The 27,197-nt window shown below is 44.0% G+C and overlaps 1 protein-coding gene across 4 annotated transcripts in view; it reads right to left on the bottom strand.

The window, feature by feature from the left end:
- LOC121284082 (dachshund homolog 1-like) overlaps positions 1-27,197 on the bottom strand; it is a 546,830-nt gene that overhangs the window by 266,429 nt on the left and 253,204 nt on the right. For 3 of the 4 annotated variants that reach the window (XM_041199130.1, XM_041199132.1, XM_041199133.1), the window contains exon 3: positions 16,905-17,069. In XM_041199130.1, the coding sequence (XP_041055064.1) occupies positions 16,905-17,069 (165 nt within the window). The remainder of the gene's footprint in view (positions 1-16,904; positions 17,070-27,197) is intronic. The other variant, XM_041199131.1, reaches the window with a different exon arrangement.

The following is a 27,197-nucleotide window of genomic DNA, read 5'->3' as shown; positions in this document are numbered from 1 at the left end:
GCTAAAGGCTGATTCCAAAATCAAATGAAATAACATAATGCAAATCGTTAGGATGTATGAATGGGTCACTGTGTTTCATTTCTCTTTAATCACAATGCATAGCAGAAATAGCACAAGAATAAATTACACCTTCTGTTGGCACCTACCACAGTCCCAACAGTGACATGACTTTGATGTTCACAAAATGCCAAGCAAAGGTCAACACTTGTACACAGGCTTTACTTAATCACACTGATGAAATCACTTTAACAAGACATCAGTTGATCTGGTATTACACAAGTGAACAATCTGGGCCAAGAATGCAATGGATCAGTTCGGATGGTGTACACCACCTCACGAGTACTCAAGAAGGTACGAGCTTTATATCACCAATCTCACCTTCCAAGCTCAAGGCAAATGATGGGCCAGAGAACGGCCCAACCCTACCACCAGCCTCTGATCTTCTCAAGTGGGGGATTCTCGTTGGGAGTGTAGGATTCTTTTTGAATGCCAATAACACTGGTCCTGTAATGAGTTGAGCAGTTTACTTCCTCGCGCACACCCAAGCCCCACTCTGACCCCCTCATCCCAATCAACAAGAACAATAAGTTGTGCTGTTGTTTATGTTTATGTAATATAATCTAGTTCATGGCACACATACATTATAGGATGGCCCGAAATTGGGGTATAGCTGTGGACAGGCAGGTACTATGGATCAGGGAAGCTTGCTGTCAGCTCCCTGACCTTAGAACTCCCTCTAATTCAAGCAGAAAATGTGGCCACATAATCTTTTACCATCCTGGTGCTATTAATGGACAAGAACTGTGCACTAAGGAAACCCAAGATTTTCTGGTTTCCTCTCTGAAGTACTGCAAATACCAATAACAACTTACATTTATATAGCACCTTTACTGAAATAAAACATCCCAAGATGCTTTACAAGAGCATTATCAAACAGCATTTGGCACTGAACCACATTAGGAGATATCAGGCTGGATGACAAAAAGTTTGGTAAGAGATAGGTTTTGAGGAGTCTGTTAAAGGAAGAAAGAGGTAGGGAGGCGGGGAGGTGTAGGAAGAGAATTTCAGTGTTTAGGGCCTAGAGAGTTGAAGGTACAGCCACCCGTGGTGATCAGCAACCAGACTTTTCATACCTCACCTGAATGACCCCTATTCCTGTATGAGAATAGACCGTGAACATTATCCTAGCTCAGTTTAGTAAAGGCAACCAAACTCAGGAAAAACTGGAGGAACATTCCTAACTATGCGTCCATTTCTTTGTTGGCTGCAGCGAATAAACATACAAGCTTTCATCTCAAACGCTGTAAGTGCATTCGACAGCCTGTTCATTATTACCTCAAGGGGGCTGTGGTTGAGAGGTCCAAATTGAACAGCTAAATTAACACATATCCTAGTGTTTGGTTAGGCAGTTGAGGCACCGTGAAACAGAATAGCACTTCTGTTTTGTATTTTATCTTTTTAAGAACCTGCTTGCCTTTTGATGCCGTTTAAATTAAAAAAAAAACAAAATCTACTCTGCAGTATTAACGCATTGCAAAGTTCTGAACCTTGCAGGCTCTGCTTTCAAAGTTCTAAGGTGTACATTCGAATGTCCTTTGTGCTGCTGTCAGGCCCAGTCGACTGTGACACAAAACGCATCTCTCGCACCTTATCTGGAAGTCATTAGTTCAGATCAGCAAATCCGTCACAAGGGCAGCGCTTGATATAAACAAGAGATCACCAAGACATTGCTGGTAATCAATAGTAGGACAGCTCGAGTATTGAGGCCCCTCCAGTGCTCATCATTTTTCTCACCCTCCATTTCGATGGCCAAACGAAACATTAATTCCAATAATAAATCTGAGGTGATTTAAATCCGGGACCATGCGGCTGCCTGCTTTAATGATTTATTTTGTACATTTCACGAAGCGGGAGATTTGTCCATTCCGACTGACAGGTCACCTTCAAACGCCACAGGCAGGCCATTCTTCATCATGCAGACGAGCATCTCATCCTAGCAAGTAAATATTAAAGTAAAATAGTCCAATTGGTTGTGGATGAAAGAGAGAAGGCACCACGGCCATATATTTTACCCAAAGTGCTAATGCCTCACTTTCTGTGCCTTCAGTGGCTCATTTACTAGAATTATAATGCTGCTTGGAGGCAGCGGCTCAAGGTTACAGTGTGAAAGGGAAGAGATAAAACAGTTTCCTATTAGCTTCATTGGCATGACCGCACTCTGTTAATCAGTGGATCTCAGCTCAGGCGATTAGTCTGACCCTATCTGCTCGCTTATCTGCAGTAACAGCTTCTCTGTCCCAACTTCCTTAACAAATTTTCCACCAAAAGGTTCAGCCAGACATTTTTTTTTTTCAGGCTGCACGTATCGCTTTGTTTAATTGTTAGCATACCCAAGGGTTTATGAGTGCTGTGATATTGGTCACAATGGAACTCAGTTGAAAAGAATATACGTGATGGTTTAAGCAGAACTCACAGTAACGAGTTCACTGAGCGGTTCACTGAGAAACAAGCTGGGCCAACACCAATCCATAGTGAGGTATCACTCCGGGCACTTAGTTACATTCTCTCCCATTTTGAAACAAGTCTCCACTGTTATCACTTTGGTGACTCTCCCCCTTTCACCTCTCTGCCTTCCAACTCTAATTTCCACACACTGTTGGCTTTGGGCTACCAACTGTTCCCACACCGTGCACTGCCACTATTGTGACCTCTCCAGAGCTGTCACTCCCACCCATTCGCACTGTGTTATTTTACTTCAGCTTTAAACTTTGCTGTTCACTTCCATTTACCCCGAATGAGCAAGATTGTTTGATATACAAGCTACAGGAAACGGTTACAAAGTGATGAGCTCACCAGGCAAATAATGAGAACTTTATAGCGAATTCTCTGCGACTTGACAACATTCAACACATGATGTCAGATGGAATTCCGCCCTGATCCGCAACTGTCAGGCCCAATGTAGAAATCTTTCCGCAAACTACATCTCAACAATTGTATCCGTCTGGGGACAATTGCATTGATGCAGTTTTCTGGTAACACATTTTCTATTAAAGCTCACATCCAAAGCGCCACACACAAGTGTTATAAACAAAATTTGGCACTGAGTCACACAAGGAGACGTCAGGGCAGGTGATTAAAAGTTTGGTCAAAGAGGCGGGTTTTAAGGTGAGTGTTAAAGGGGGAAAGAGAAGTAAAGAGGTAGAGGGGCAGAATTCCAGCACTTACAGCCTTGGCGGAAAAAGGTTGGTGGAGCGATTAAAACCGGGAATTCCCAAAAGAGCAGATTTGGAAGAGCGCAGATATCACGGAGGGATGTGGGGGTCTGGAGGCGATTACAGACATAGAAAGGGATTAGGCCATGGAGGGATTTGAAAAGAAAAATGAAAATTTTAAAATTGAGGTGTTACTTAAGCCGGAGCCAATGAAGGTCAGTGACAACAGGAGTAATGGGTGAACAGAATTAGGACATGGACACCAGAACTTAGGATGACCTTATGTTTATAGAGGGTTGAACATGCAAGGCTGGCCAGGCATAGTTAATGTTTTTGATTAAAACTCCTCTACTCTACCACTCATGGTGTGATACGGAGTCACACAAAGCAGGTATGTTACACACTTGACATGCTGTGCTGATTTGGCTAGTCCAAGCAGTAGGCCTGATACAATTGGTTTCATAGCCCTGGGATAGGGAAGGGGTGAACAGAAACCCTGGACATCCCAAAGCACTTTACAACAAATGAAGTGCTTTTGAAATGTAGTAACCATTATACTATAGGAAACACAGCAGCCAATTTGCACACAGTCAATGTGTGCACAGCAAGCTCCCCCAAGCAGCATTGAGATAATGACCAGATAATTTGTTTTGCTGATATTGATTTAAGATAAATATTGTCAGGGCATTGGGGAGAAGTCCTCCGCCATTCTTCAAAATAACACCATGGCATCTACTGCATCCACCCAGTAGAGAGCAAATGAGGTCTCAATTTAATTTGAAAGGTGGCACCTCCAAAAGTGCTGCACTCCCTCAGTAATCCCTCAGACTGCCAGCCAAGATCTTTGTGCTCAAGTCTCTGGAGTGGGACTTGAATCCATAAGCCCCTGACTCAGAGATAAGAGCGCCACAAACTGATCCGTGGATTGCTGGGCATGTCCATGAAGAATAATCGCTTTATGAGGTTTCAGGGGGCTGCTGAAACCCAAGTTGCATGAAAAAAGAAACGATGTCAGCCAGCTATCACTATTTTCAGTTAGTGGTGGCAGTGAAAGAATTTGCAACTGCCCCTGCTGTCACAAAGTAACCCACCGTGCACCTCCACAAATCTATGAAATATACAGCTGTTATTTGATTTTGTTTTTATAAGGTTTAATAAAACGACGTGCATTGATATCGTGGCTTTTCCAACTCAGATATAGAGCTGTCGGACAGGTGGCCCAAAAGCTCAGTAAAAGAGATAAAAGCAAAGAACTGCGGATGCTGGAAATCCAAAACAAAAAACAGAAACAAAAATACCTGGAAAAATTCAGCAGGTCTGACAGCATCTGTGCAGAGGAGCACAATTGATGTTTCGAGTCCTCATGACCCTTCAACAGAACAGGTTCCGCTGAAGGGTCATTCGGACTCGAAACGTTAACTGTGTTCCTCTCCACCGATGCTGCCAGACCTGCTGAGTTGTTCCAGGTATTTTTGTTTTTGTTTTTGCTCAGTAAAAGAGGTCGGTTTTAAGCAACGTCTTAATTCAGGAGAGAGAAGCAGTGATGATGTTGGCTCTTTTTAATACCGGAAAAAGCTCCAGCTATTCATGATGTGGGACAAAGTCCTCCCCCATTGCAGATTTCGGCTGAGATTTGATCCATTCTTGTTATTACATATCGCATGTATGACACTGCCGATGAAAGGAACCCTCACTAGATTAACTCCTTTGTGAGTGTGAGATGAGTTGACAATGTTTTATTTTTCATTCCTGACCCAGTTTGTGTCAATACAATCACGGGTGTCCTGGCACCTTATTTTGTTACCCCAAACAGAGATTGATCTCGATCACCCAGCAAACCTGTGACCCCACCCCACCCTACCATCCCCCACTTCTCCTCCTCCTCTCCCGCCCCTCATCCTTATCAGGAAATCTCTTCTGATTGCCCGAGTTAATGCCATTTTCCTTTTCATCTTCACACTAACACCCAAGGGGTTCCAGCTCTCATTTTTTACTTCTGCAAGCATAAATCAACTGATGGACACTATAAAAAGAACATGAAGCAAGAAAAAAAAGCAAAAAAATTGTCACAAGTGCAGAGGAGATGCGTATTGAGCAGCAAAAGTAAAACACAGAAGCAAATTCAGTGAATCACATTAGAGGTATGCGTGTATTGAATGGCATGAGCTAATATTGTGGATTGTCTGATCTATTTGCAGCAACAGGGCTCAATATAGTCAGATTCAGCTTGTTGCATAAGGAAGTGATAAATAGATTCAGGATGTCTGACTGACTTTATAATTTTTGGAGTGTAGGATTTTGGTTCCCATTCAGGGGTGGTAGATCACTTCCATGTGGTGTCACCCAAGCTCAGCTGTTCCTTGGTTTGTAACTTCTTTTCCATCCCAACAATACACATTAACCAAATGTCAGAAAGATATACCTTATGGTGTAAGGATGGTACTTCTGTTCTCACACCAACCATCCTTCTGCCAGCCTAGCATAAGAAGTAAGTTTAACGTCAATCCATTATTTTTTGTGGATAGGTCTGTGTTGTGGAGTCAAACCCACTAGTAATGGGTTGGGTTTAACACCACAGCCATCAATTGGTGAGGGCCAACTGCCACTTATCTACTTGGGGATGAAAGGCAGTGTGCTAATCCCTTGAATTTATTGAGCCACCCTATTCTCCAAGATCTTTAGATGTCTGTGAATCATTTTAACCCTATTATTCAACCCAAACAAACTTTTGTTGTCCACATTAATTTGATGAGCCATTAACAATCTGAATAACAAAACACACTGTATAGAAATATGTACACCTAATCGCCACACATCTATATGGAAAGCACATATAGGAGATTGTGTTTTACATTTCCATATAGGAAGGAACATTATTGTAAAATGAGGTGGCTTTACCACTATGTTCTTCTGATGAGATTATTTTTACGTAGGGGAATTGAATACATCCATTTATCAGGCTTTGTCACAGGCATGAATCCATATTGAAGAAGGGTGGGATGAGGTTTGTGCGAAGGGTAAGCACCAGTATAGACATGTTGGGCAAAATGGCCTGTTGCCATTTCTATTTGGTTCTATGTAATACTGTGGTTCACGTGCAGCATTCCAATATAGCAATCTGAATGTCTAAAACAAAACGAGACCTTGCAACAGGTCTCCCATATCTCACTTCAGTCACACTGTTCCAGATCAGATGGAAGGGAAGCATTCAAGCAATTGACATTGAATTGAAAAGCAGAAAAGCAGGCTGAGTAAAAACTAAGAATGTGACAATGGATTCTTCAACCTATATCCGATAACTGATGTATGTTTGCTAGGTTGCTTCCTCCCCAATAAAGTGCAGAAGAATCATGACTGAACTAAAACCAAAGCATGCCTGACCATTCTCCCATTGCACACAGTAAAGGTACAATTCTGAACCAAAAAAAAGCACGGTATCATATTTCTGCAATGAAAGACTCATTTTTATTCATTCGTTTGATGTGGGTGTCGCTAGCTAGGCCAGCATTTATTGCCCATCCCTAATTGCCCTTGAGAAGGCGGTGGTGAGCTGCATTCTTGAACGGCTGCACTCCATGTGGTGTAGGTACACCCACAGTGCTGTTAGGGAGGGCGTTCCAGGATTTTTACCCAGTGACAGTAAAGGAACGGCAATATATTTCCAAGTCAGGATGGTGAGTGGCTAGGAGGGGAACCTCCAGGTGGTGGTATTCCCATCTCTCTCCTGCACTTGTCCTTCTAGATGGTAGTGGTCATGGGTTTGGAAGGTGCTGCCTAAGCAGCCTTGGTGAGCTCTTGCAGTGCATCTTGTAGATGGTAAACACTGCTGTTATTGTACATTGGTAGTGGAGGGAGTGAATGTTTGTGGATGAGGTGCCAATCAAGAGGGTTGCTTTGTCCTGGATGGTGTCAAGCTTCTTGAGTGTGGTTGGAGCTGCACTCATCAAGGCAAGTGGAGAGTATTCCACCACACTCCTGACTGCGACTTGTAATTAGTGGACAGGCTTTGGGGAGTCAGGAGGTGAGTTACTTGCCATAGAGTTCCTAGCCTCTGACCTGCTCTTGTATAGCCACAGTATTTATATGGCTAATCCAGTTCAGTTTTCAGGCAATAGTAACCCCCGCAGGATGTTGATGGTGGAGGATTCAATGACAGTAATGCCATCGAATGTCAAGAGGCAATGGTTAGATTTTCTCTTGTTGGAGGGAGATGGTCATTGGCTGGCACTTGTGTGGAGTGAATGTTACCTGGCACTTGTCAGCCTAAGCCTGGAAATTGTCAAGACAAAGGGACATGCACTGCTTCAGTATCTGAGGAGTCATGAATGGTGCTGAACATTGTGCAATCATCAGTGAACATCTCCACTTTTGACCTTATGATGGAAGGAAGGTCACTGATGAAGCAGCTGAAGACAGTTGGGCCTAGGACATTACCCTAAGAAACTCCTGCAGTGATGTCCTGGAACTGAGATGATTGACATCCAACAACCAAAACCATCTTCCTTTGTGCTAGGTATGCCTCCAACCAGTGGAGAGTTTTCCCCCGATTCCCATTGACTCCAGTTTTGCTAGAGTTCCTTGATGCCACACTTGGTCAAATGCTGCCTTGATATCAAGGGCAGTCACTCCCGCCTCACCTATGGAGTTCAACTCTTTCGTCCACATTTGAAAAAGGCTGTAATGAGGTCAGGAGCTGAGCGGCCCTGGTGGAGCCCAAACTGAGCATCAGTGAGCAGGTTATTGCTAATCAAGTGCTGCTTGATAGCACAGTTGATGACCCCTTCCATTACTTTACTGATGATCGAGAGTACACTGGTGGGATGGTAATTGGCCAGGTCGAATTTGTCCTGTTTTTTGTGTAGAGGACATATCTGGGCAATTGTCCACATAGCTGGGTAGATGCCAGTGTTGTAGCTGTACTGGAAAAGCTTGACGAGGGGCCTGGCAAGTTCTGGAGCACAAGTCTACAGCCCTATTGTCGGAATATTTTCAGGGCCCGTAGCCTTTGCAGTATCCAGTGCCTTCAGCCATTTTTTGATATCATGTGGAGCGAATCGAATTGGCTGAAGACTGACACCTGTGATGCTGGGGACCTCCGGAGGACACGAAAATGGATCATAGGCCAGGATTTTATGGCCTCGCCACAGCGCATCTCTCCCTGGCAAATGCGGAGAACTGTTTAAATCTTCATTCAGTTCGGAAGAACTGGAATATCCCTTTGGGCAGGAGGGGCCATAAAATCCTGGCCATACACTCAGCACTTTTGGCTGAAGATTGTTGCAAATGCTTCAACCTTATCTTTTGCACTGATGTTCTGGGCTCCCTCATCATTGAGGATGGGGATATTTGTGGAGCTTCCTCCTCCAGTGAGATGTTTAATTGTCCACCACCATTCACAACCGTTTGTGGTAGGACTGCAGAGCTTGGATCTGATCCATTGGTTGTAGGATTGCTTAACTCTGTCTATCACTTGCTGCTTTTACTGTTTGGAACACAAGTAGTTCTGTGTTGTAGCTTCTCCAGACTGACACCTCATTTTTAGGTATGCCTGGTGCTGCTCTTTGCATGCCCATCTGCACTTTTCATTGAACCAGGATTGATCCCCTAGCTTGATGGTAATAGTAGAGTGGGGGGGGGGGGGGTGCGTATGCAGAGCTATCATGTTACAGATTGTGATTATGTACAATTCTGCTGCTGTGGATGGCCCACAGTGCCACATGGTTGCTCAGTCTTCAATTGCTAGATCTGTTCGAAATCTATCCCATTTAGCATGGTGGTAGTGCCACACAACATGATGGTAGGTATCTTTAGTGTGAGATGGGACTTTGTCTCCACAACGACTGTGTGGTGGTCACTCCTATTGATACTGTCATGGACAGATGCATCTGCGGCAGGCAGGTTGGTGAGGATGAGGTCAAGTGTGTTTTTCCCTCTTGTTGGTTCCCTCACCATCTAATGCAGACCCAGTCCAGCAGCGACGTCCTTTAGGGCTCAGCCAGCACGGTCTGTTGTAGCGCTACCAAGACATTTAACAGCTAACTTAGGGCCATTAAAGTGCTAACTGTAATAACAGATGTTGGGAAAATTTGGTTTTGGAACCCCAACCAAACCAATCTATTAAACACTATCTGATTATCTGTCCTGCATACACCAGCCTTCCATTCACAAGTAATTATTGGTTACCGTAAGTGCAAGATTAAAAGTCACAGACTGCATTGAATGTTGAAGAGGGCTTTTTCACCTGAGTAGAAGAAATGAATGAAGTGACCTTTGCAACACTAGTGGGTGGATGTATCTTTCTGGATGTTGAGTGTGAGGTTAGTTGGCACCAGCGATTAGGGTTGTCAACCCTCCAAGAATGGCCTGGTGCTATGAGAATTGAGCTCATGGACACTACTTCCAGCAATCCTGGAGAAAAATTATAATGTTACTCTCATTGAACACTTCTCTTTATTCATTGTAAAAATATTAGAAATGGGCTGGGGTATTGTTCGGAGGAGGACGATAACAGTTGATGGGCCAAGAGCCAAGAACCATCCAGGGAAATTGGGACAGCACGAGGATGGATATGTCAGGTGACCAATGGCAGGAATCTGGTTGTGAAGGGAGAGGGTGGAGATTCAGACAAGAGGGTGAATGCACCCAACCAGAACCAGCAACTGTACCAGTGACATGCCACAGCAATGCTGCTTGGGTGGCCAGGAACAACTGGAAGTTTAAGCAATGGCATTTTCTGATTTAAGGATAGTCTCAAACACCATAATTATGCCATTTTTCCCACTTAACACTACTTAATATTGGTTAATATTTAATTTGTCCGCTTCCAGCTACTGTCGCTGACCTACCCTGTTCAAATGTGAAATCTATAATTCCAGAGCAAAGAACATAGGAGCTTCCCAGAGCCTTTCATTGTACAACATTCCAGGAGGTTAGGAGCTTTTAGGTGTGTCTGCTATGATTGATTGGTTATCTCAAGCCCGTGTTGCTGCATTAATCCTGACGGTAAGAGGTAGAATTGAATCATCGTACTTACTACAGCATAGCTTAAGACATGACAGAAAGCCAGAAATTAACACAATGAAATAACAAGAAATCATTTCAGAAAAGGGACTTAATATTCATTAATTGTTGTACCAGTTGATAATCTGTGCTCCCTAAAAGAAACTGGAGCACCGCATTCATTTCTGCATGCTGCACCTGAGACAAGGTATGTTGGCCTGAGCAGGGGCGTAGCACAGATTCCCTGAAATTTAACAAGGCTAAAAGAGTTAAAAGGACTTGCTGTGGTGCAGTGGATAGCATCCCTGCCTCTGAGCTAGAAGCTCCGGGTTCAAGTCCCACTTCGGGGCCTGATGACTGAGGAAGTTGCATTCATAACATGGCCAAACAGGTTGATTATCAACCTGTAAATCCTTCTGCTATACCCAATGACAGGTAGTTAAGAGTGGGAGAGTCTCCTGGGTCAGCTGTGCTTGGTGTGGTGTGATGCCCCTCAAACTACAGCCTCTGGTGACAGGCCTGCAACCTGTCCCAGGAAAGCTAGCTACGGATCAGATGTAAGCATGTGCTTTGCCTGCCTCATGCATCATTAGATGCAGGAAGGGAATCAAGAAGAAAAGTTCAAATGTAAGGGAGAGGTTGCACAGGCTAGACTTGTATTCCTTTGAGTGTAGAAGATTAAGAGGTTGTTAAAGCATTTGATAGTTTCTCTCTATCCTACTTCCTCTGGTGAAAATCAGAGCTGTTCAGGGTTAATTTCAGGAAGCATTTCTTCTAACAAAGTGTAGTGGAAATCTGGAATTCTCTTCTGTCAAAAAGAATGCTCTTGAAGCTTGGGGGTGGGGTGGGGGTCAATTGAAAATTTCAAAATATGATCATTTGTTCGGCAAGCTATAAAGGGCAGTGGGGCCAAGTTGGGTACAGGGTTCATGTGCTGATCAGCCATTATCTAATTTAATAGCAATATGCTCAAGAGGCTGAATAACCTCCTTCTATTCATAGGAGCTTATGAAACAAGAATACTATTTTCACTGATGATCAGATAGTCCAGCAACATCAATTTATATGACATGGTCATCCAGTAAGACTAGCTTTGTGACCATCAAAGTCAGGACACTTTCTCCTGGGGCTTTCCTGTCACTTGAAGCCTGTCTGCTTCAGTCAGTTGATGTTTGCTTCCTAGCTTAGTTGATAGGTTCATCCCCTTGCGGAAGCAAAGCTATATATCCATTTCTGTGGGAGTTCAAATTCATCTCATCCGGCTTCACTCTGCTCCCACCTCCATATCTGCACACGTTGGTCATGCAGTATTGGTGGCAAACACTTCCACCTGCTCTTTGTAAAATGCATTTGCTTGCTACTTTAATGAAGCCAATAACCTGGTTTGCTTTGAATTGGTCAAAAGCTCAGTTAAATTGAACAAGCAGATGGAGAAATTTCGTACAAACACACTTTGCTAATATCACACAGTGAAGTTACAAATTTACATGTACCTCAAAAGACACGTCCAGTTGGAAAATCATGAAGCAGCATTAAAGCAATAATGAAAAGAAGTGATAATCTAGGTGGTCATACTTTCTGAACAGCAGGTTGTCAGTGCAGAGGACAATGACTCAGCCTTCCCTCACTTCCTGATAGCAGGGATTACATGAGATGGCAAAAGGCTCATAGAGCTCTGTCCGCTGGGAAAGAGCATTAGTTTTTGCAGGAAGGGGTAGATATCTGCCTTTGGGCTTTCTGCAGGGAGGTTGGCCCATCAAGGGCATGTTGGAAATTATAGTTCAACCCTCCACAACATTTTCAGACCACTTGGGATAATGGTCGAAAAATCATGCATGACAGACAACAAATTTTTAACATGAACTTTGATGCTGAGGGGTCCATCAAAAACCAGGAAATTCAGAATATGGCATGTAAAATGGCTGTTTTGTCATTATTGGAGTTACATTGTAAAGACGAGGCCATTTGGACTATCATTCATGTGTTGGCTTTCTGAAGGAGCTATTGGCTTAGTTCCTTTCCCATGCTTCATACCCATTGCTTAGTGACAACATTCCTGTTTTGAGTCAAGGTTGGAGGCCTACAGTGGACATCCCTGTGAGTGGGGCCTGAAGCTCTGACTCTGAACCCTGGATGGGCTCGACAGGATATTCAGCTCCAGAGGGTGTAGATGGCCTACTCTCCATTTTATAGGTTCTGAAAACCCATAAGCTCTTCCTTTAATATTGAACAAACTGTCTTAATGGTCGGTACAACTGCAGTTCTGGCTACAAAAGCAACTAGTCAACATAAATGCATTAGTAACAACCACCAATTTGTCTTGTCTGTTCGGCTGCCAACGTCTTGTGGGCTGGAAGGCAAGCTGTTTTGTGGGGGATATATGCATTTCTGTTAGTTTACACAATGATGAAGCTTGGTTTTGTGGTGGATAATCAAACAATCACCATTATACACAATTATGCCATTACGACAAGCACACAGTAGTGGTACTCTCGCCTCTAAGCCACGAATTTGTGGGTTCAAATCCCTTTCTAGAGACTTGCGCACAAAATCTAGGCTGACACTGAGGGAGTGCTGCACTGGTAGAGGTGCCATCTTTTGAATGAGGTGTTAAACCCATTGCTAGGCTTGGCATTCTCCTGGTGGTGATTCATTAACATATGCATCTATGATGGGAACGTAAGGACATTGGAATGCACAGAACCATCAGACAAGTTCCAGTATCTTGGAAACATATCCCAAAGCACCTATCATACCCCACTAGTAATAATTTTTATTGGGTCATAAATTTAATTCTCTAGAAGTTGCCGATACGATCTTTCATCCCTTGCCAGCCATTCTCCACTTTCATCACCTTCAACATAAAATAATTAAATCTAAATTGTCTTTTTGTCTTCTCACTTCTAATCTTAAGGTTGTGTAATTTTGTTGTAGGATCTGTGAATATGTTAAATATTTATCCTCTCTTTACCTTTTGCTATTGTAAATCACAATTGATCCTTCTCCTCTCCAGTGTAAACATTCCTGCAGCCTCTCTTTACATTTCAAGTGCCTAACCCTAGCTCTCAACTTGGTAGGCCCTTGTCAATTTTGAATATCATTTTCATAAGGCGGCGAACAAAATCATGCACAGTCGTCCAGGTGGGGCAGGTAATACTCCTCACTTGCCTGGATGAATGCAGCTCCCATAACATTCAAGAAGCTTGACACCGTCTAGGACAAAGCAGCCCACTTGGTTGGCACCACATCCACAAACATTCACTCCCTCCACCACTGATGCACAATTGCAGCAGTGTATACCATCTACAAAATGCATTGCAGGAATTCACCCAAGGCTCCTTCAGCAGCACCTTCCAAACCCACGACCACTACCATCTAGAAGGACAAGGGCAGCAGAGAGATAGGAACACCACCATCTGGAAGTTCCCCTCCAAGTCACTCACAAATCTGACTTGGAAATACATCGCTGTTCCTTCATTGTCGCTGGGTCAAAATCCTGGAACTCCCTTCCTAACAGTACCATGGATGTACTTACACCACACGGACTGCAGTAGTTCAAGAAGGCAGCTCACCACCACCTTCTCAAGGACAATTAGGGGTGGGCAATAAATGCTGGCCCAGCCAGCCAAGCCCACATCCCATGAATGAATAAAAAACATTCTTGCCAAATTAAATGGTGGTAATTTCATGGGCAGTGCATTTTATTAAGGCTGGGATTTTCCGGTTCCATCATGGTGAATGCGGCAAGTCAGCCAAAAGTCTAATGGCATTGGCGGCACCAGTAAACCCCACCAGCAGGCAGGACCAGAAAATTGCACCATCAGTCTCTGCCATCATGCTCATTGTGGTGTTAAGAAAGAAGGCTGTGTTTTGAGTTCAAGGGAGTTGAGTTTTCACCTCTTCTTGACATTGGATTGTACTCGATCTTGACTAACATTTACACAAGATTCTATCCCATCTTCTCTCACATTAGACCAGTCAACCAGACCTTACAAATGCTGTTCTTTCCTTCTCACCGAACCTGAGTCATCGATTCCAATGGCTCAGCAAATTTAATGAATATCTTTTTTAAAAATTCGTTCATGGGATGTGGGCACCGCTGGCTAAGCCAGCATTTATTACCCATCCCTAACTTCCCTTGTTCAGAGGGCATTTAAGAATCAGTCACATTGCTGTGGGTCTGGAGTCACATGTAGGCCAGACCAGGTAAGGATGCAGGTTTCCTTCCCTAAATGAAGAGCCAAAAGGCCACAGGTCCAGCCACTGATCTGTGTAAAGTTAGCTGCTCGCTATGATCAGGGTACCAGGATTAACCTCAGTGCCTGGATAACGAAGGCTCTGGGGCTGGTTGATTTGGTTTGCTGAACAAACTAAATATTGAGTATATTTAAGTGCAGAGCCCTTCCCACTCTCTCATACGAGGCAGCTAATGCTGCACTGGTGCAATAAGTGTCACAAGGATGCAGGTTTTAAGTTGTCCTTTTTTTAAATTTATTCATCCTTGGGATGTGGGTGTTGCTCCTTTGAGGGCATTTAAGTGCCAACCACATTGGTATGGGTCTGGAGTCACATGTAGGCCAGACCAGGTAAGAAAAAAATCAGTTTTCCTGACCGGGTAAGGACAGCAGATTTACTTCCCCAAAGGACATTAGTGAATCAGATGGGTTTTACAACATGGTTTCATGGTCATCATTGGACTTTTAATTCCAGATTTTTATTCAAATTCCTGGTGGGATTCGAACCCAGGTCCCCAGAGCATTACCCTGGGTCTCTGGATTATCAATCTAGCAAAATACCACTATGCCCCTGCCTCCCATACATCTAGATGAGCTGCCAAACAAGCTGGAGACCTTCATCTGTCTTTCACATTATCACCCAGTCTGGTCTGTGCTGTCAGCCGATGAAGACATTGTTATTTGCATCCACAGCTGAGGGTTGAAAATCAGAGTTTTCCTTCTCTTTGGTCAGCCATCAACCTAGGCTGACAAGTCCTAATTGCCCGGAGCTGTCTGGTTTTGAGGCGTCAGATGCCCACATTCAGGCCTCTGCCCACAGTTCTAAACAGGGATTAACACGTGAAGGCAGGCAATAGGAGCTTGATTTGGAGAGACTCCGTTAGCTCAGCTGGCTGGTTTGTAATGCAGGTGTGATGCCAACAGCATGGGTTCAATTCCTGTACCAGCCCTGCCTTCTTAAACTGTTATGAGTTCTCCTGTAAGGCCCAATAAATACCAGTTGACTTTTGGCCGCTCTCCAAATCTTCCCATTGTGGTGGAGTCGGGGCTGTAAAATGTGGCGAGTAAATTTTTGATATTGGGTAATAGAGTTATCAGGAATTATTTATAAAAGTATTTGCCATCTCATCCAACAACAATCTATTTACAGGATGACAGAGCCTAGAATCTTCAAAGTTATACTGTTTTAAGTCCAAAGTCTGACCTTGAGTTGGATAGAAAGGGATGGGGAGGGGGTGGGTGGTGGGGGGGTGGTGGCGGAGTGAAGGGTGGAATCACTGTTTGAACCGTGAGCTTTGCATTGCTAATGACGGACATTAAAATAAACTTAAAGAATCTGAGGAGTTTTACATTTATTAATGATTCCACATTATTCTACACAGAAGTGCATTAAAAAGAAAAGCTTATTGATCTGGAATTTTCTGGAATCTACTGACATGGGAATAATGCATGAGGTGAATGTTACGCCGGTGGGATTTCACAGTCCTCACTGAAGTCAACTGGCATTTGAACAGCTCGTTGCATTTTATGGCCTCGCCCCTGCCATGAATTCCACCCCTGGTTTTTAACAGCGATCTTACACCCAAATTTCCTGAATCGCATCAACATTCGCCGCGATGTAAAAACCAGCATAGGCCAAGTGAAAATCAACAGAAACAAGCAATCGGGTTAAAGCTTGAAGCCATCATTTGTGCATGTAAAGCACAGCATGTTTGGGAAAATGCAATCGTCAGCTTTCCTCTTTTGTAATGGAATACATAATGATGCCATAAAAAAGCATTCAAAGGTATAGAAAATTCAGTGCGGCTATGCGTAAGGAGAAATAACATGTAAATGAAACTGCTAAAAACAACCGGTAAAGAAATCGACAAAAAAACTAGCAACGACAAGTGTTCCTGTACTTTTGGCCATCAATTCCGGTCCCGCCAGCCGCGGGATTCGTCGCGGACGGGATGGGGAAATTTGGAGAGCGGCCAAAATCAGTTGACGATATCTGCCTCTGGTGGGACTGAAAAATATAGGCCCTGAGTTTCTGCATGTGAGCAGAGCTATTTTAAGAAGCCAAGTGGGGTTTCAGCGAATGAGACTGGGCAACAATGCAAATGTCTGGGGCAATCGTGCATATTGGTTGTTTCAGTGTAAAACCAGTGTAAATCATTTATTTGCAAATTTTCCCAGGAAAGAAAAGTGGAACAACTCTGTGCTGATGCTGTAGTTACTCTGAGACTGCCAGAAAATTACTTCCAGGAAATTCTGGGCCTTTGTGTGCAACGTACCAGTCCAATCAAATGGGCCCAGTGGCAACTCTAGTAAGTGTTCAGCAAGGCCTATGCGAAATTGGCAATGTCACAGTATTTGCAAAAATGTGATTTTTATTCTTGTGTCTACGTTTTGTTTTTGCCTGATATTAACATGTGTGGGACCCTTAATTTGTAGATCATTTTTTGAGGGAACTCACCGATACTGGAGTTCATGTCACCATTTTCAGACTCTGTACCATGCTGGTTACTGTTACCGTGGAAGCTGTTCATGGCTTCTAGTTTGATCTTCTTCGCCTTCATGGCCTCTGCTATGGCGGCATTGGTAGCTGCTGCTGCTGCGGCTGCTGCTGCCGCCGTGAGACCTGATAAAGAGACGATGAGACAAAAAGAGATACATAGTGAAATAGGCAAACACTTCTAAGATTAGCCTATGATGGTGTATATTAAACTACATAAACTTCCGCTCGTCCAAAACTCTGCCGACTGTATCCTAACTTGTTCACCCATCACTCCTGTGTTCTCTGACCCTTCGTTGGCTCCTGGTCCAACAATGCCTCAGATTTAAAATTCTCACCCTTGTTTTCAAACCCCTCCATAGCTTTGCTCATCTCTATCTCCATAATCTCCTTCAGCCCCAGAACCCTCCGAGGTCTCTGGGTTCCTCCAGGTCTGGCCTCTTGACCATGCCCAATTTTAATTGCCCCATCCAGCCATCCCTTCAGCTGCTTAGGCTTAAGGTTCTGGAACTCCCTCCTTAAATCTCTCCGGCTCTCTATCTCTCACTTTATTCCTTTAAGATGCTTCTTGAAACTTACCTCTTTTGATCAAGTATTTAGTAATCTATATTAATATCTCCTTATATGACTTGGTGTCAACTTTTGCTTGATAACTAGTCTTCTGAAGTACCTGGAGATGTTTTACTACATTAAAGGCGCTATGTAAATGCAAGCTATTGTTCTTGTAATGCTCCTTCATAGCAAAGTCATCAGGTAACACTCAACCTCAAGATCACAGGCGAAGGAGACCACTTTGGTGAAATATCGGAATCCTGCCGTCACCCTCAACCCAGATATAGACATGAATCACTACCCCCAAGGATAAAGGAGGGAGGAGAGCATTAGAAATTTGTCACTACCCATCCAAACCAATCAATGCACTTACATCTGACGTTCTTTCATCTGTGAAACCCTACTTGGATGTTCGTCATGAATTTGTATCTGGAATGAAGGAAGTGTCTAAGAATGAAGTCTATATGGAGTTTACTGCTCCATCTGTGTTTTGCAATTGAATGCCCCCACTCCATGACCTTCTCATTTACTTGGCCCAGGCTGTGAAGTTGGAGATTCACGTCGGGCTGGTTGTCGATGACAGATGCAAATCACCTGTTGCCAAGAAAATTGAAGCATGTATCAGGCAGCCAATGGAGAACCTCCTTGTAGTACTTGAGCTAAGTGTAGCTCTTATGATTAAGTCTGAGGCAGCTTGGAAGCATGTGTCATCTTACCATTCCATGTTGCCTTATGTTTTGAATTAGAAGTTAGAAGGATATCCCATTCGTAAACAAGCTGGCTAATAGGAGCTTTATAAATCTCTGAAACATACACATATACACAGTCATTTTTTTCTCTTAAACAACCTATTGTTGGCGATAGTCTGATGATTAATGCATCTAATTTGAGCACTGACATCACTAGTGGTAAAATGAACCAGTGGAAACAATGATATGTACACCTCCATTGTCTGACTTGGGGGCTATAATCATCACAATGGTAATGAGCCAGGGATGTTTCGTTCATGATTCTTCCAAAGAAGATGCACAATCCATCCTCCTCACAGTCACAGTTCCACCCTGTTCATCCTCTGAGGAAAAGTTCTGCAAAATTTACTTCCTGGTTCTCAAATATAAATCACGCACAAGCCAGAATGCCGATCTGAATTTACCTCTTGCTGCATTATACTTACCAGGACAATCAGCTTAACACTTTCATGCTCCAATGGCAGCTTAGGGCTGATCATGTTACAGGCAAAATTTAATCATCTATGCTGTCCACGTATATTATATAACATGACACGGAATCCCACTGTTAATCATATATTTACACGCTCTTTTTCCTCTTTCAAACTTCCCCCAGTCTCATCATGATATGCAGTCCTTGTTGGATAAAGGGCCCCAAACACTCTCCAGTATCACCAAGTGGCCATTCATTACATGCAATGCCTTGACAATGAGCTCCAGCAGGTCTTTCACTCAACTCTGTGGTGAGAGTGGGGAAGGAGTGTCGTGGCTATAAAACGAGACCAATCTTGTTGGCTCTTGAGCCGTGATTAGCAGCAGGTGATCAGGAGTGGAGTTTACACCCTCCAAACCAGGGGGCCTCATTTCAACTCCCTTATTACCACTAACCTGGCTGAGATCTATTAATACAGCTTAGATGGCTTGGGAAGCACTTTGGAGTCAACAGCCCAACTGCTGACAGTAAAAACTTGTAAAATGCACCGCACTAGCTGTTGCCAACCCTGTGTTGACATATTCCTGGAGGTTTTATCACATGAACTCCCAGCTCTAGCTGCCCAGTCAAACAACCATTTTCCCTCGCTCCCATCTCTGATATTCTTATCGCTAACGGAATGGAAACCGAAAGCAAACACACCGGTTTTCATTCTCTCAATGATTTTTCTCCTGAGATTGACCTGAACAAGCCTAGAGGGTTAGCAACCATGAATAGTTTATTTCACATACCTACAATCAAATCCTTTTGAGATATGCCACTACAACAACACTTGTCTGATTACATTAGTCACCACTACTTGCATAAATAAGTTCCTTGATGGAGTATGCAAATTAATATGATCGTCTCCAGACATTTTATTAGCAATACCCTCAAGCTACTAGAGATTGCTATACACGTTCTAAAAGATGCAAGTTTCATGTATGGCTTTCAACACAAGAGCATGTCTCTAATGTTCAGGTTCTAACATATAGAATTTAATATAAAAATCCTAATTGCAGAATTAAAGTTACAGGGCCTCTCACTTCCTCCTCCCTTCCCATCTCCCTACCCCGCCACCACTATCTCCAATGCACAAGGCTGCGATCTAAGAACCAAAAGTCGTGATTGAGGAGCAGAGCCCAGTGTCTTAAGCTCATAGTACTTTTGTAACAAAAGCAGAGGTTAGAACGTGGTCAGCAAGGTAAATGCTATTGCAACGGCTACCGCCAAATGAGGGAAGAAAGTGCAAAAAGATTCCCCAGCATAACTGGTGCAGGTCTTTATAGGGCTGCCAACCCTGCAAAAATCCCCAAGAATTACAAATTACTGACACTACTCTGAGAAAATTCTCTTTTGTTTATTAATTGTAAAAACATCGGACATGGAAAACAGGCAGTTTGGATGATACTCCACTTGTCAGTCAATCGGCTAATGGACTTTCCAATTGGCTGGGAGCACCGTCCGTCATGAGTCCGGACATGTTGGGCGCCCAATCGCAGAAGGGTAGAGGTGGTCGGTTGGGTGCATGAGGTCATGTGATGATGTCATCCCTGGTTTGGCAATGCTAAGTCTTCATTATGCGCCTGGGCCAGGATTTTCCGGTCGCCGGGCCGGCTCGGCGGGGGGCAAGCGGCAGGAGCTGCAATTCGGACTGCTGCCCACGATCGGGCTGCGGCCGCCATTTTACGCTGGCTGGCCAACTAATGGTGTGAATCGCGCGCTGCGGCGCTCAGTGCTGCCTGTGTATTGGGGGGAAGGGGCGGGGTGGTGAGCGCGGAACTTCACCTATGAGAACGGGTGCGTGCAGTAAAATCTCCCTGAGGCACCGAGCTGCCTCAACAAGATGAAGATTTTTGAAAATAAACAAACAAATAATTTAAAAATGTTAATAACATGAGATGCGACTTGTCGCAAGCTAATTTGAAAAATGTTTATTTTTATTTAAATCACTGATCGAAACCTTAACCCGCACGTGGATGAGGCTTCACAGAAAAGCCCAAAGGCCACTTGGCCTTTTCGTCCCCGCCACCTCCCCCCCCACCACCACCACACCACCCCCCCGCACCCCCCCCCAACACCCAACCACCAACAACCCCCCCCACCCCCACCCCACCCCCTCCCCCCGACCAAGCCGTAGAGTTGGAAGGGAGCGAAAGATTTCATTTATTAGATCTTTAATGGCCTTAATAGGCCCATTAATTGTCGGCAGGCGTGCTGCCAACTCCAAATGTCGCGCAAGTGCACGATGACATTGGGATGCTTGCCTGACATCATCACGCGTCATTTTACACTCTTCTGGGTTAGGCGCGGGCCTGCCCGACGAGTGCAATATTCTGCCCCTGACGTGTGTGTCCTTTTTGAACACTTTTGCATTTTGAACTGGGGAGAAAAATAATTCTTAACAGGAGTGTACTTTAATTAATTACTGAAAACGGCTTTAAATATCTTTTTATCATTATAACATAATGCCAATGGAAGATGTTTTTCTTTGATGAATCAGTGCAGGTATTGTCAGTAGGGTTTCAGTGTCGTGTATAAAGGGAAGTTAGATAAGCACAGGAGGAGGAAAAGAATAAATGATTATACTGATCAGGTTAGGGAAAGAGGGGTGGAAGGATGCTTGTGTGGAGCACAAGTACTAACATAGACAAGTTGGACCAGATAGCCTGTTTCTGTGCTTTGTAATACTGGGCATATCGGATTTAGGCTACACATAGTAGACAAAGTCTTGCTTGGCCTGAAGAAAACAACTGACAAAAAAATTCAATTTTAAGTGTCTGTCCTTTCTTTTACGTATGGAGTATTTTAAGCTGTTGAACATCCTGTCACTGAAAGCACTAAGTGGTGATGAATTGAAGAGTCAGTTCCATGATCTGTCGTTCCTAGTGACAAGCCACACTGGCGGCAAACTTAGGTTGGTGATGGTGGAGGGTTTGGTGGTGGGATACATTGCCCTGCAACCTGTGATCACTCTGAAATCAATGGATGAACGTCCCAGATCTGTGGTCCCTTTAAACTGGGCGGGCCCAAACATGGGCTCGGCCTATGAGGATGTCATATTGCACAACATTAGAAGAAAATTAGCTCGACTATTGCTTTTCCTGCAGCATCTTGGTGTCAATTCTCAGCTAACCTCTGTGATAATCATGTGACAGTGCTGTGAATTGAGCAATCTAGAAATCAGATGAGCAGTGAACAAAACACTTCTTTATTTCCAAAACACACTGGGGGTGGGGGGGGAATTAATAAAGTAATTCTAGGCTTCTATGCCTTTAAATGAGCAAACCGAGAGTCTCAAGCAAGTCAGGCTGTGCAAACAAGGGAAAACATAGCCAAGGACTAGAAGGCAGAGACAGACTCGCCTTTATCAAAATGACATCTGACAGAAGTCTAGAAAGGTCCTCTAAGAAACTGCTTATTGGATAAAGTCTGGTGTTCCGACTCCTGTTAATTCAGAGATTTATCAGTTTTATAAATATCTCATCACTCAGCCATCGAAAGCATTTCGGCGACATGACTCAGAGACTGCTATTAGCAGCACGAGTGGTGTGGCTACAGACATGGGGGAGGGGGAGGAGAAAAAAAAAGCATGTGGCATTAATACGCAGCCCTAGTTTCTAAACATCTGATAGGCAGATGGTGTGAAGCTGATTTTCCAGTTGGAAAGAAGGGGCACATCATTTAAAAGCTTGTTTGCATTCTAACAGATAAACGCAGAAAATAGCAGTGTGCAGGGGTCATTTAAATACTGAGTCTGTAACTAGTGCAGCACTCTGGAAGTGACATGCTGTTGATTTGTTTCGCCCATGAATATCAATTTCTGTACTTCGATCAAGTGTTTTACATTAGCCTGTTGCATTTCTGCAGAATAAAGGATACGAGGTAGAGCAAAGGGTTCATGGCTGATCCGTACTTTAACTCCATCTACCCGAATTTGTAACCCTTCAAACCCTTGCCTAAAGATCTAGCGATCTCAGTTCCGAAATTTTCAACCGCCCTCTAGCTTTTGGGAGAGAGGGTTCCAGGTTTTCACAGCCCCTCTGCGTGAAGAAGTTTCCTCTGACTCACTGCTGAAGCACAGCCTAGCTCTAATTTTAAGGTTATGTCCCCGTGTCCTGAGTCTCTGAATGAAGCCGAACCTTCTCCAGGAGTCATCATGTGAGACTCTGTGCATCGCTCTCAGAAGGAACCGAACACGGTACTCTTAAGCTGTATAGGCAGCAGATTAATTTTGAGGCATTTAATCCAGTGGCTATAATTACGGTAGCTGAGATAATGAAAGGCGGTGTTGAAATGGATGTCTTTTCTTTTCCACCTTGTACCCCAACCCCTAAACTTGAGCTTGTCCAAAACTCTGGTGCCTGTATCCTTACTTGCACTAAGGCCAGTCCATCCATCACCCCAGAGCTCCCTGACCTACATTCTCCTCTCTCTGTCTATGTAACCTTGCTCAGTCCTGCAGATCTCAGAGATCTCTCTGCTCCTCCAATTCTGGCTTCTCCTACATTTCCAATTCTCTTCATTTCAACGTGGGCAACTATGGCTTTACTTGCCTAGCCCTGAACTTTGGAATTCCCTTCCTAAACCGCTCTGCCTCTCTAGCTCTCTCTTGTCCTTAGAACACCATTTAAATGCAAATTATTGCTACTAAGTTGCCGAACATCATTCACAGTGGCCCATCTTACCATCGAGAGAACAGGGTACACACGGTACAAAAACAGAATTACCTGGAAAAACTCAGCATGTCTGGCAGCATCGGTGGAGAAGAAAAGAGTTGACGTTTTGAGTCCTCATGACCCTTCGACAGAACTCACACAGTGTTGTGCAAAAGAAACCAGAATGTATTGTTTCTCACTTATTAGGGTCTATAATTCAGAAGGATTAAGGTAGGATGTAATTTCTTTGTAGTCATCTTCGTGGACAAGAATATGACCTTAAATTGACCTCTCAAAATCATCACCTGAAAACCATGATGTCAGCACTAAACACCAGCTTCAGCTATGCTCGCAATGCTATAATCACCTGAGCCATTTCCAATTTAGTTCCTTGAGTAGCCATTCCTTGAGGATAAACAACCTTTGCGATGCTTCTTCCCTGGCCACCACCCATCTACAATGAGTTAAGTGCAGTTAAAAAGACAATCGGCTCCATGTTTCAACAGGTAACATTGTCTGAAAGGAAGTTGGCATTGGCACCTGCAAAAAAAAAATCTATGGGCAGAATTTTACATTCTGCAGACGTGTGCCCGGCAGACCGGACTGTAGTATGATGCACGATGACATCGGGCGTGCGTCCCAACGTCATCACCCTGTCTCGCGATATTTTGCTCGGTGGGCGTCGGCTGCATGCCTGCCGATGATTGAAAGACCTTTTAGGGCCATTAACAAACTAATTAGCTTCAAATTTACGCCGCCCGTCCAACCTAACGGTTGGCGGGCAAGCGAAAAGGGCCAAGCGACCTTTACATTTTGTAGGAACCCTCATCCATGAGCGGGATGAGGTTTCCTAAAGCTATGACAAATTTTAAATAAAAACTTCCTTTGAAAAATAAAAACAGTCACATGAGATGGGACATGTTTCAATGAACTTTTAATGTATTTATTCATTTTTTTTTAAAAACAAGCTCCATGCCTCAGAAGGATTGAAGTGCGAAAGAGCGCTGGACCCAACTCTCCCTCCTCCCCCCCTCCCGCACATGAGCGCTACCACTCGCGATCCAGGCTGGGTGGGCCTTAATTGGCCCGCCCACGTGACATCGCGGTACGGAGCCAATCGCAGGCCGCTCCATGACTGCCCCCACTCACTTCCGCCAAGCCCGCCCAGCCAATGTAAAATCCTAGCCTACGAAACAACAGGCTGGATCTTATGGGGCGCTGTGATCGCCATATTTCCAGCCCCACCCCTGCTCAAAAATTAGGGGAAAGCCCGCCCACAATCCCGACAGTTGCCCTGCAGCAGTTTAATGCTGGGAGCAGCGTTAATTGCTTTAAGGTGAGACTTTCGCCTCTACCTTGAGAGGAAGTCCCATCTTGGAGAACCAAGAGCCAATTTATTTACAGCAACTAACTCTGCTCCCGAACGCATTGGCCGGCAGCTCTGTAGTCCCAACAGAGCCAGGTGGGTGCATTGACCGCGGCTTGGGACTGCCGGCAGTCCCACCACGCTGAGGAATGCAGGTAAGTCCGGGGCCCAGAGTCCCGGCAAAATGGGCGAAGGGGGGGTTACGTTCAAAAGGCTGGGAGGAGGGTTAAAAGCATGGAAAATGACCTTTGGGGGTGGGGGACACTTTCCTTGCTCCCCATAAAATTTCAGGCAAATTGAGGATGGGCGGGGGGGGCCATCCTCTGGATTTAACGTGCCCCTGCACTTTGAAACCCACTGGCACGGGTGGGTAAAATCCAGGCCAATGTGGGAGAAGTAAAAATGCCAGGTTTACTCGCCGGGTTTAAATGAACCAGTGTCTGTAAATCTTGTGATGATTTAATGCAAAAAACAGATTAAAAAAAAACACTAAACTTAGAATTTCTCTTTCTGGAATAAAAATATTAGTTTCTAAGTAAAATGCTGAACTCCTCACAATTAGACATGCAAATGTGGCAATTTTAGTTTTCTAGTGGGTGGGCTGTACTCAGTTAAGATGTTCACACCTGAACTGAGGGGCCACAAGATCAGACAGGAATTGAGGATAATTGAAACTGTGCAACCCTCCTTGACATGGATCCACTATATTATCCAATTCTCAAATATTTTGTCTTGTCAGTCGTTAATAGACTCTTACGGGTTGATTTAAAGAGAAATAAAAACAATGGGAGGGCTGTGATTCAGGCCCTGGATGAGGCTCCTGCTAAAAGTGGGCTTGCTCAAGATGCAGAGGTCACAGAACATTAACACTTTTGGTGCTCCACTGGCAGCAGAGCCACTACAGGATGGTCCTTAGTAAGTATTAAAAGCTTTATTCTCTTTGGACCCCTCAAGGGTCAGATGGAGTAGGAATGCTTCCCATGGATAACTGCTTGTGGTCTCTTCCGGCAAATTCCTGCTCATGCCCACTGGCCGCTTAACCAATCCAGCCAGGTGTCAGGCAGGAGTTGGGATGATTTATTGTAATGAAGCCGGACTTCTTGTCTAGTGTGGATTAGTTTGTCTATTGAGTCAGACAGTGAGTTATCCCTGAAACCATTAGGCACCGGGGTGACAGCGGTTAGGGGGATGTAGAGGGTGGCAGGAGAGACTTTTGATTTGATGGTTCATTCTCTCTTTCCTCCATCATCCTTTTCTGATTCTGTGACTTTATTATTTCCCCTCCTAATTCTGTTCTCCACTGCATTTTTCCACTTTAAACCTTATCTTCTTTTCATAAGCATTACTTGTGTGACTTTGTTACTCTTTTTAATTTCTTGAGTTCTCTCCTTCCTCATGTCTAGTTTGGTTTTAGTTTTGATCAAAGACAAAAAAAACTTTACCCCGCCTGCCTTGAGGCAAAGATCTAACTGTGTAAAATCTATTTCCCTTTGAAACACATGTTTTTGCGCTCCTTCCCATGTGTCCCGAGAGCCTGATTTTAGCATCAAAGCATCGCCAAACAGAATTTATTGTTTGCAGTTGCTGTGTCACAGTAGATTCATTTTAATGGGCTCCTGCCCCATGTTTCTGAGAGTGTTGGCAATTCTTGGACGTAACTTGGAGGCTTCACAGGTCACTTCCTGCCACCAACTGACCCGCTCAATGCTCCTACCATTGGTCACCTAACATGTCCATCCTCATGATGCAATGCCTTCCCAGTCAATTGGAAAATGATTGGACACTTCATTAACTCATTGGATGATTTCTGACTGCCAGTCAACAAGCCATTTTTAAAAAAATCTACATCCAATAGTTTTCTAACTGGTAGACAAGCAGAAAATAGAAAATAGATTAAAAGACTCCTTTTTTTATTGCCTCCTTGATTTTTCTGCTGGGTGTAAAAGTATCAATGATAGGGGCGCTTTAGTATGTAATGTTTGAGAGATGATGCATTGACTGTTAAGAGTACATGGAAAGGTCCTAAGCAGGGAATCCCCAGCCTCCAAGGCAAACACATTTGGTTAATAGTCCTCCAATACTAGACTTAATCCATCTCTTAAGGGAATATGGAGCCAGAACAGGAGATGACCTGAGGGAATTGACCCACTGGGTTGGTCAGCTGCTCACTACACCTATTGAAATAAGTTTTACAGTAATGTCTACACCAGCAGAATGCAGACGAGTGGACATTATGGTGCAGTTGTATAAAGTTCTGGAAAACGATAATTGGAATACTATTCAGGCCACCACACCACAGGATGGAGATATTGATCTTGGAGAATTGATTCACCAGAATGATACCTTGGACTGAAAGAGTTAAATTATGAGGCCATGCTACAGGCTTGCATCCCTTAAGTATAGATGATTAAGGGGTGATATAATTGAGGTGTTAAATGATTTGACAGGGTAGATGAGGAGAAACTATTCCTTCAGATA

The sequence above is a fragment of the Carcharodon carcharias genome, chromosome 11 (assembly GCF_017639515.1).
Source record: "Carcharodon carcharias isolate sCarCar2 chromosome 11, sCarCar2.pri, whole genome shotgun sequence".
In the NCBI taxonomy this organism is placed as follows: Eukaryota; Metazoa; Chordata; class Chondrichthyes; order Lamniformes; family Lamnidae; genus Carcharodon; species Carcharodon carcharias.
This window is presented reverse-complemented; position numbering and strand designations above follow the sequence as displayed.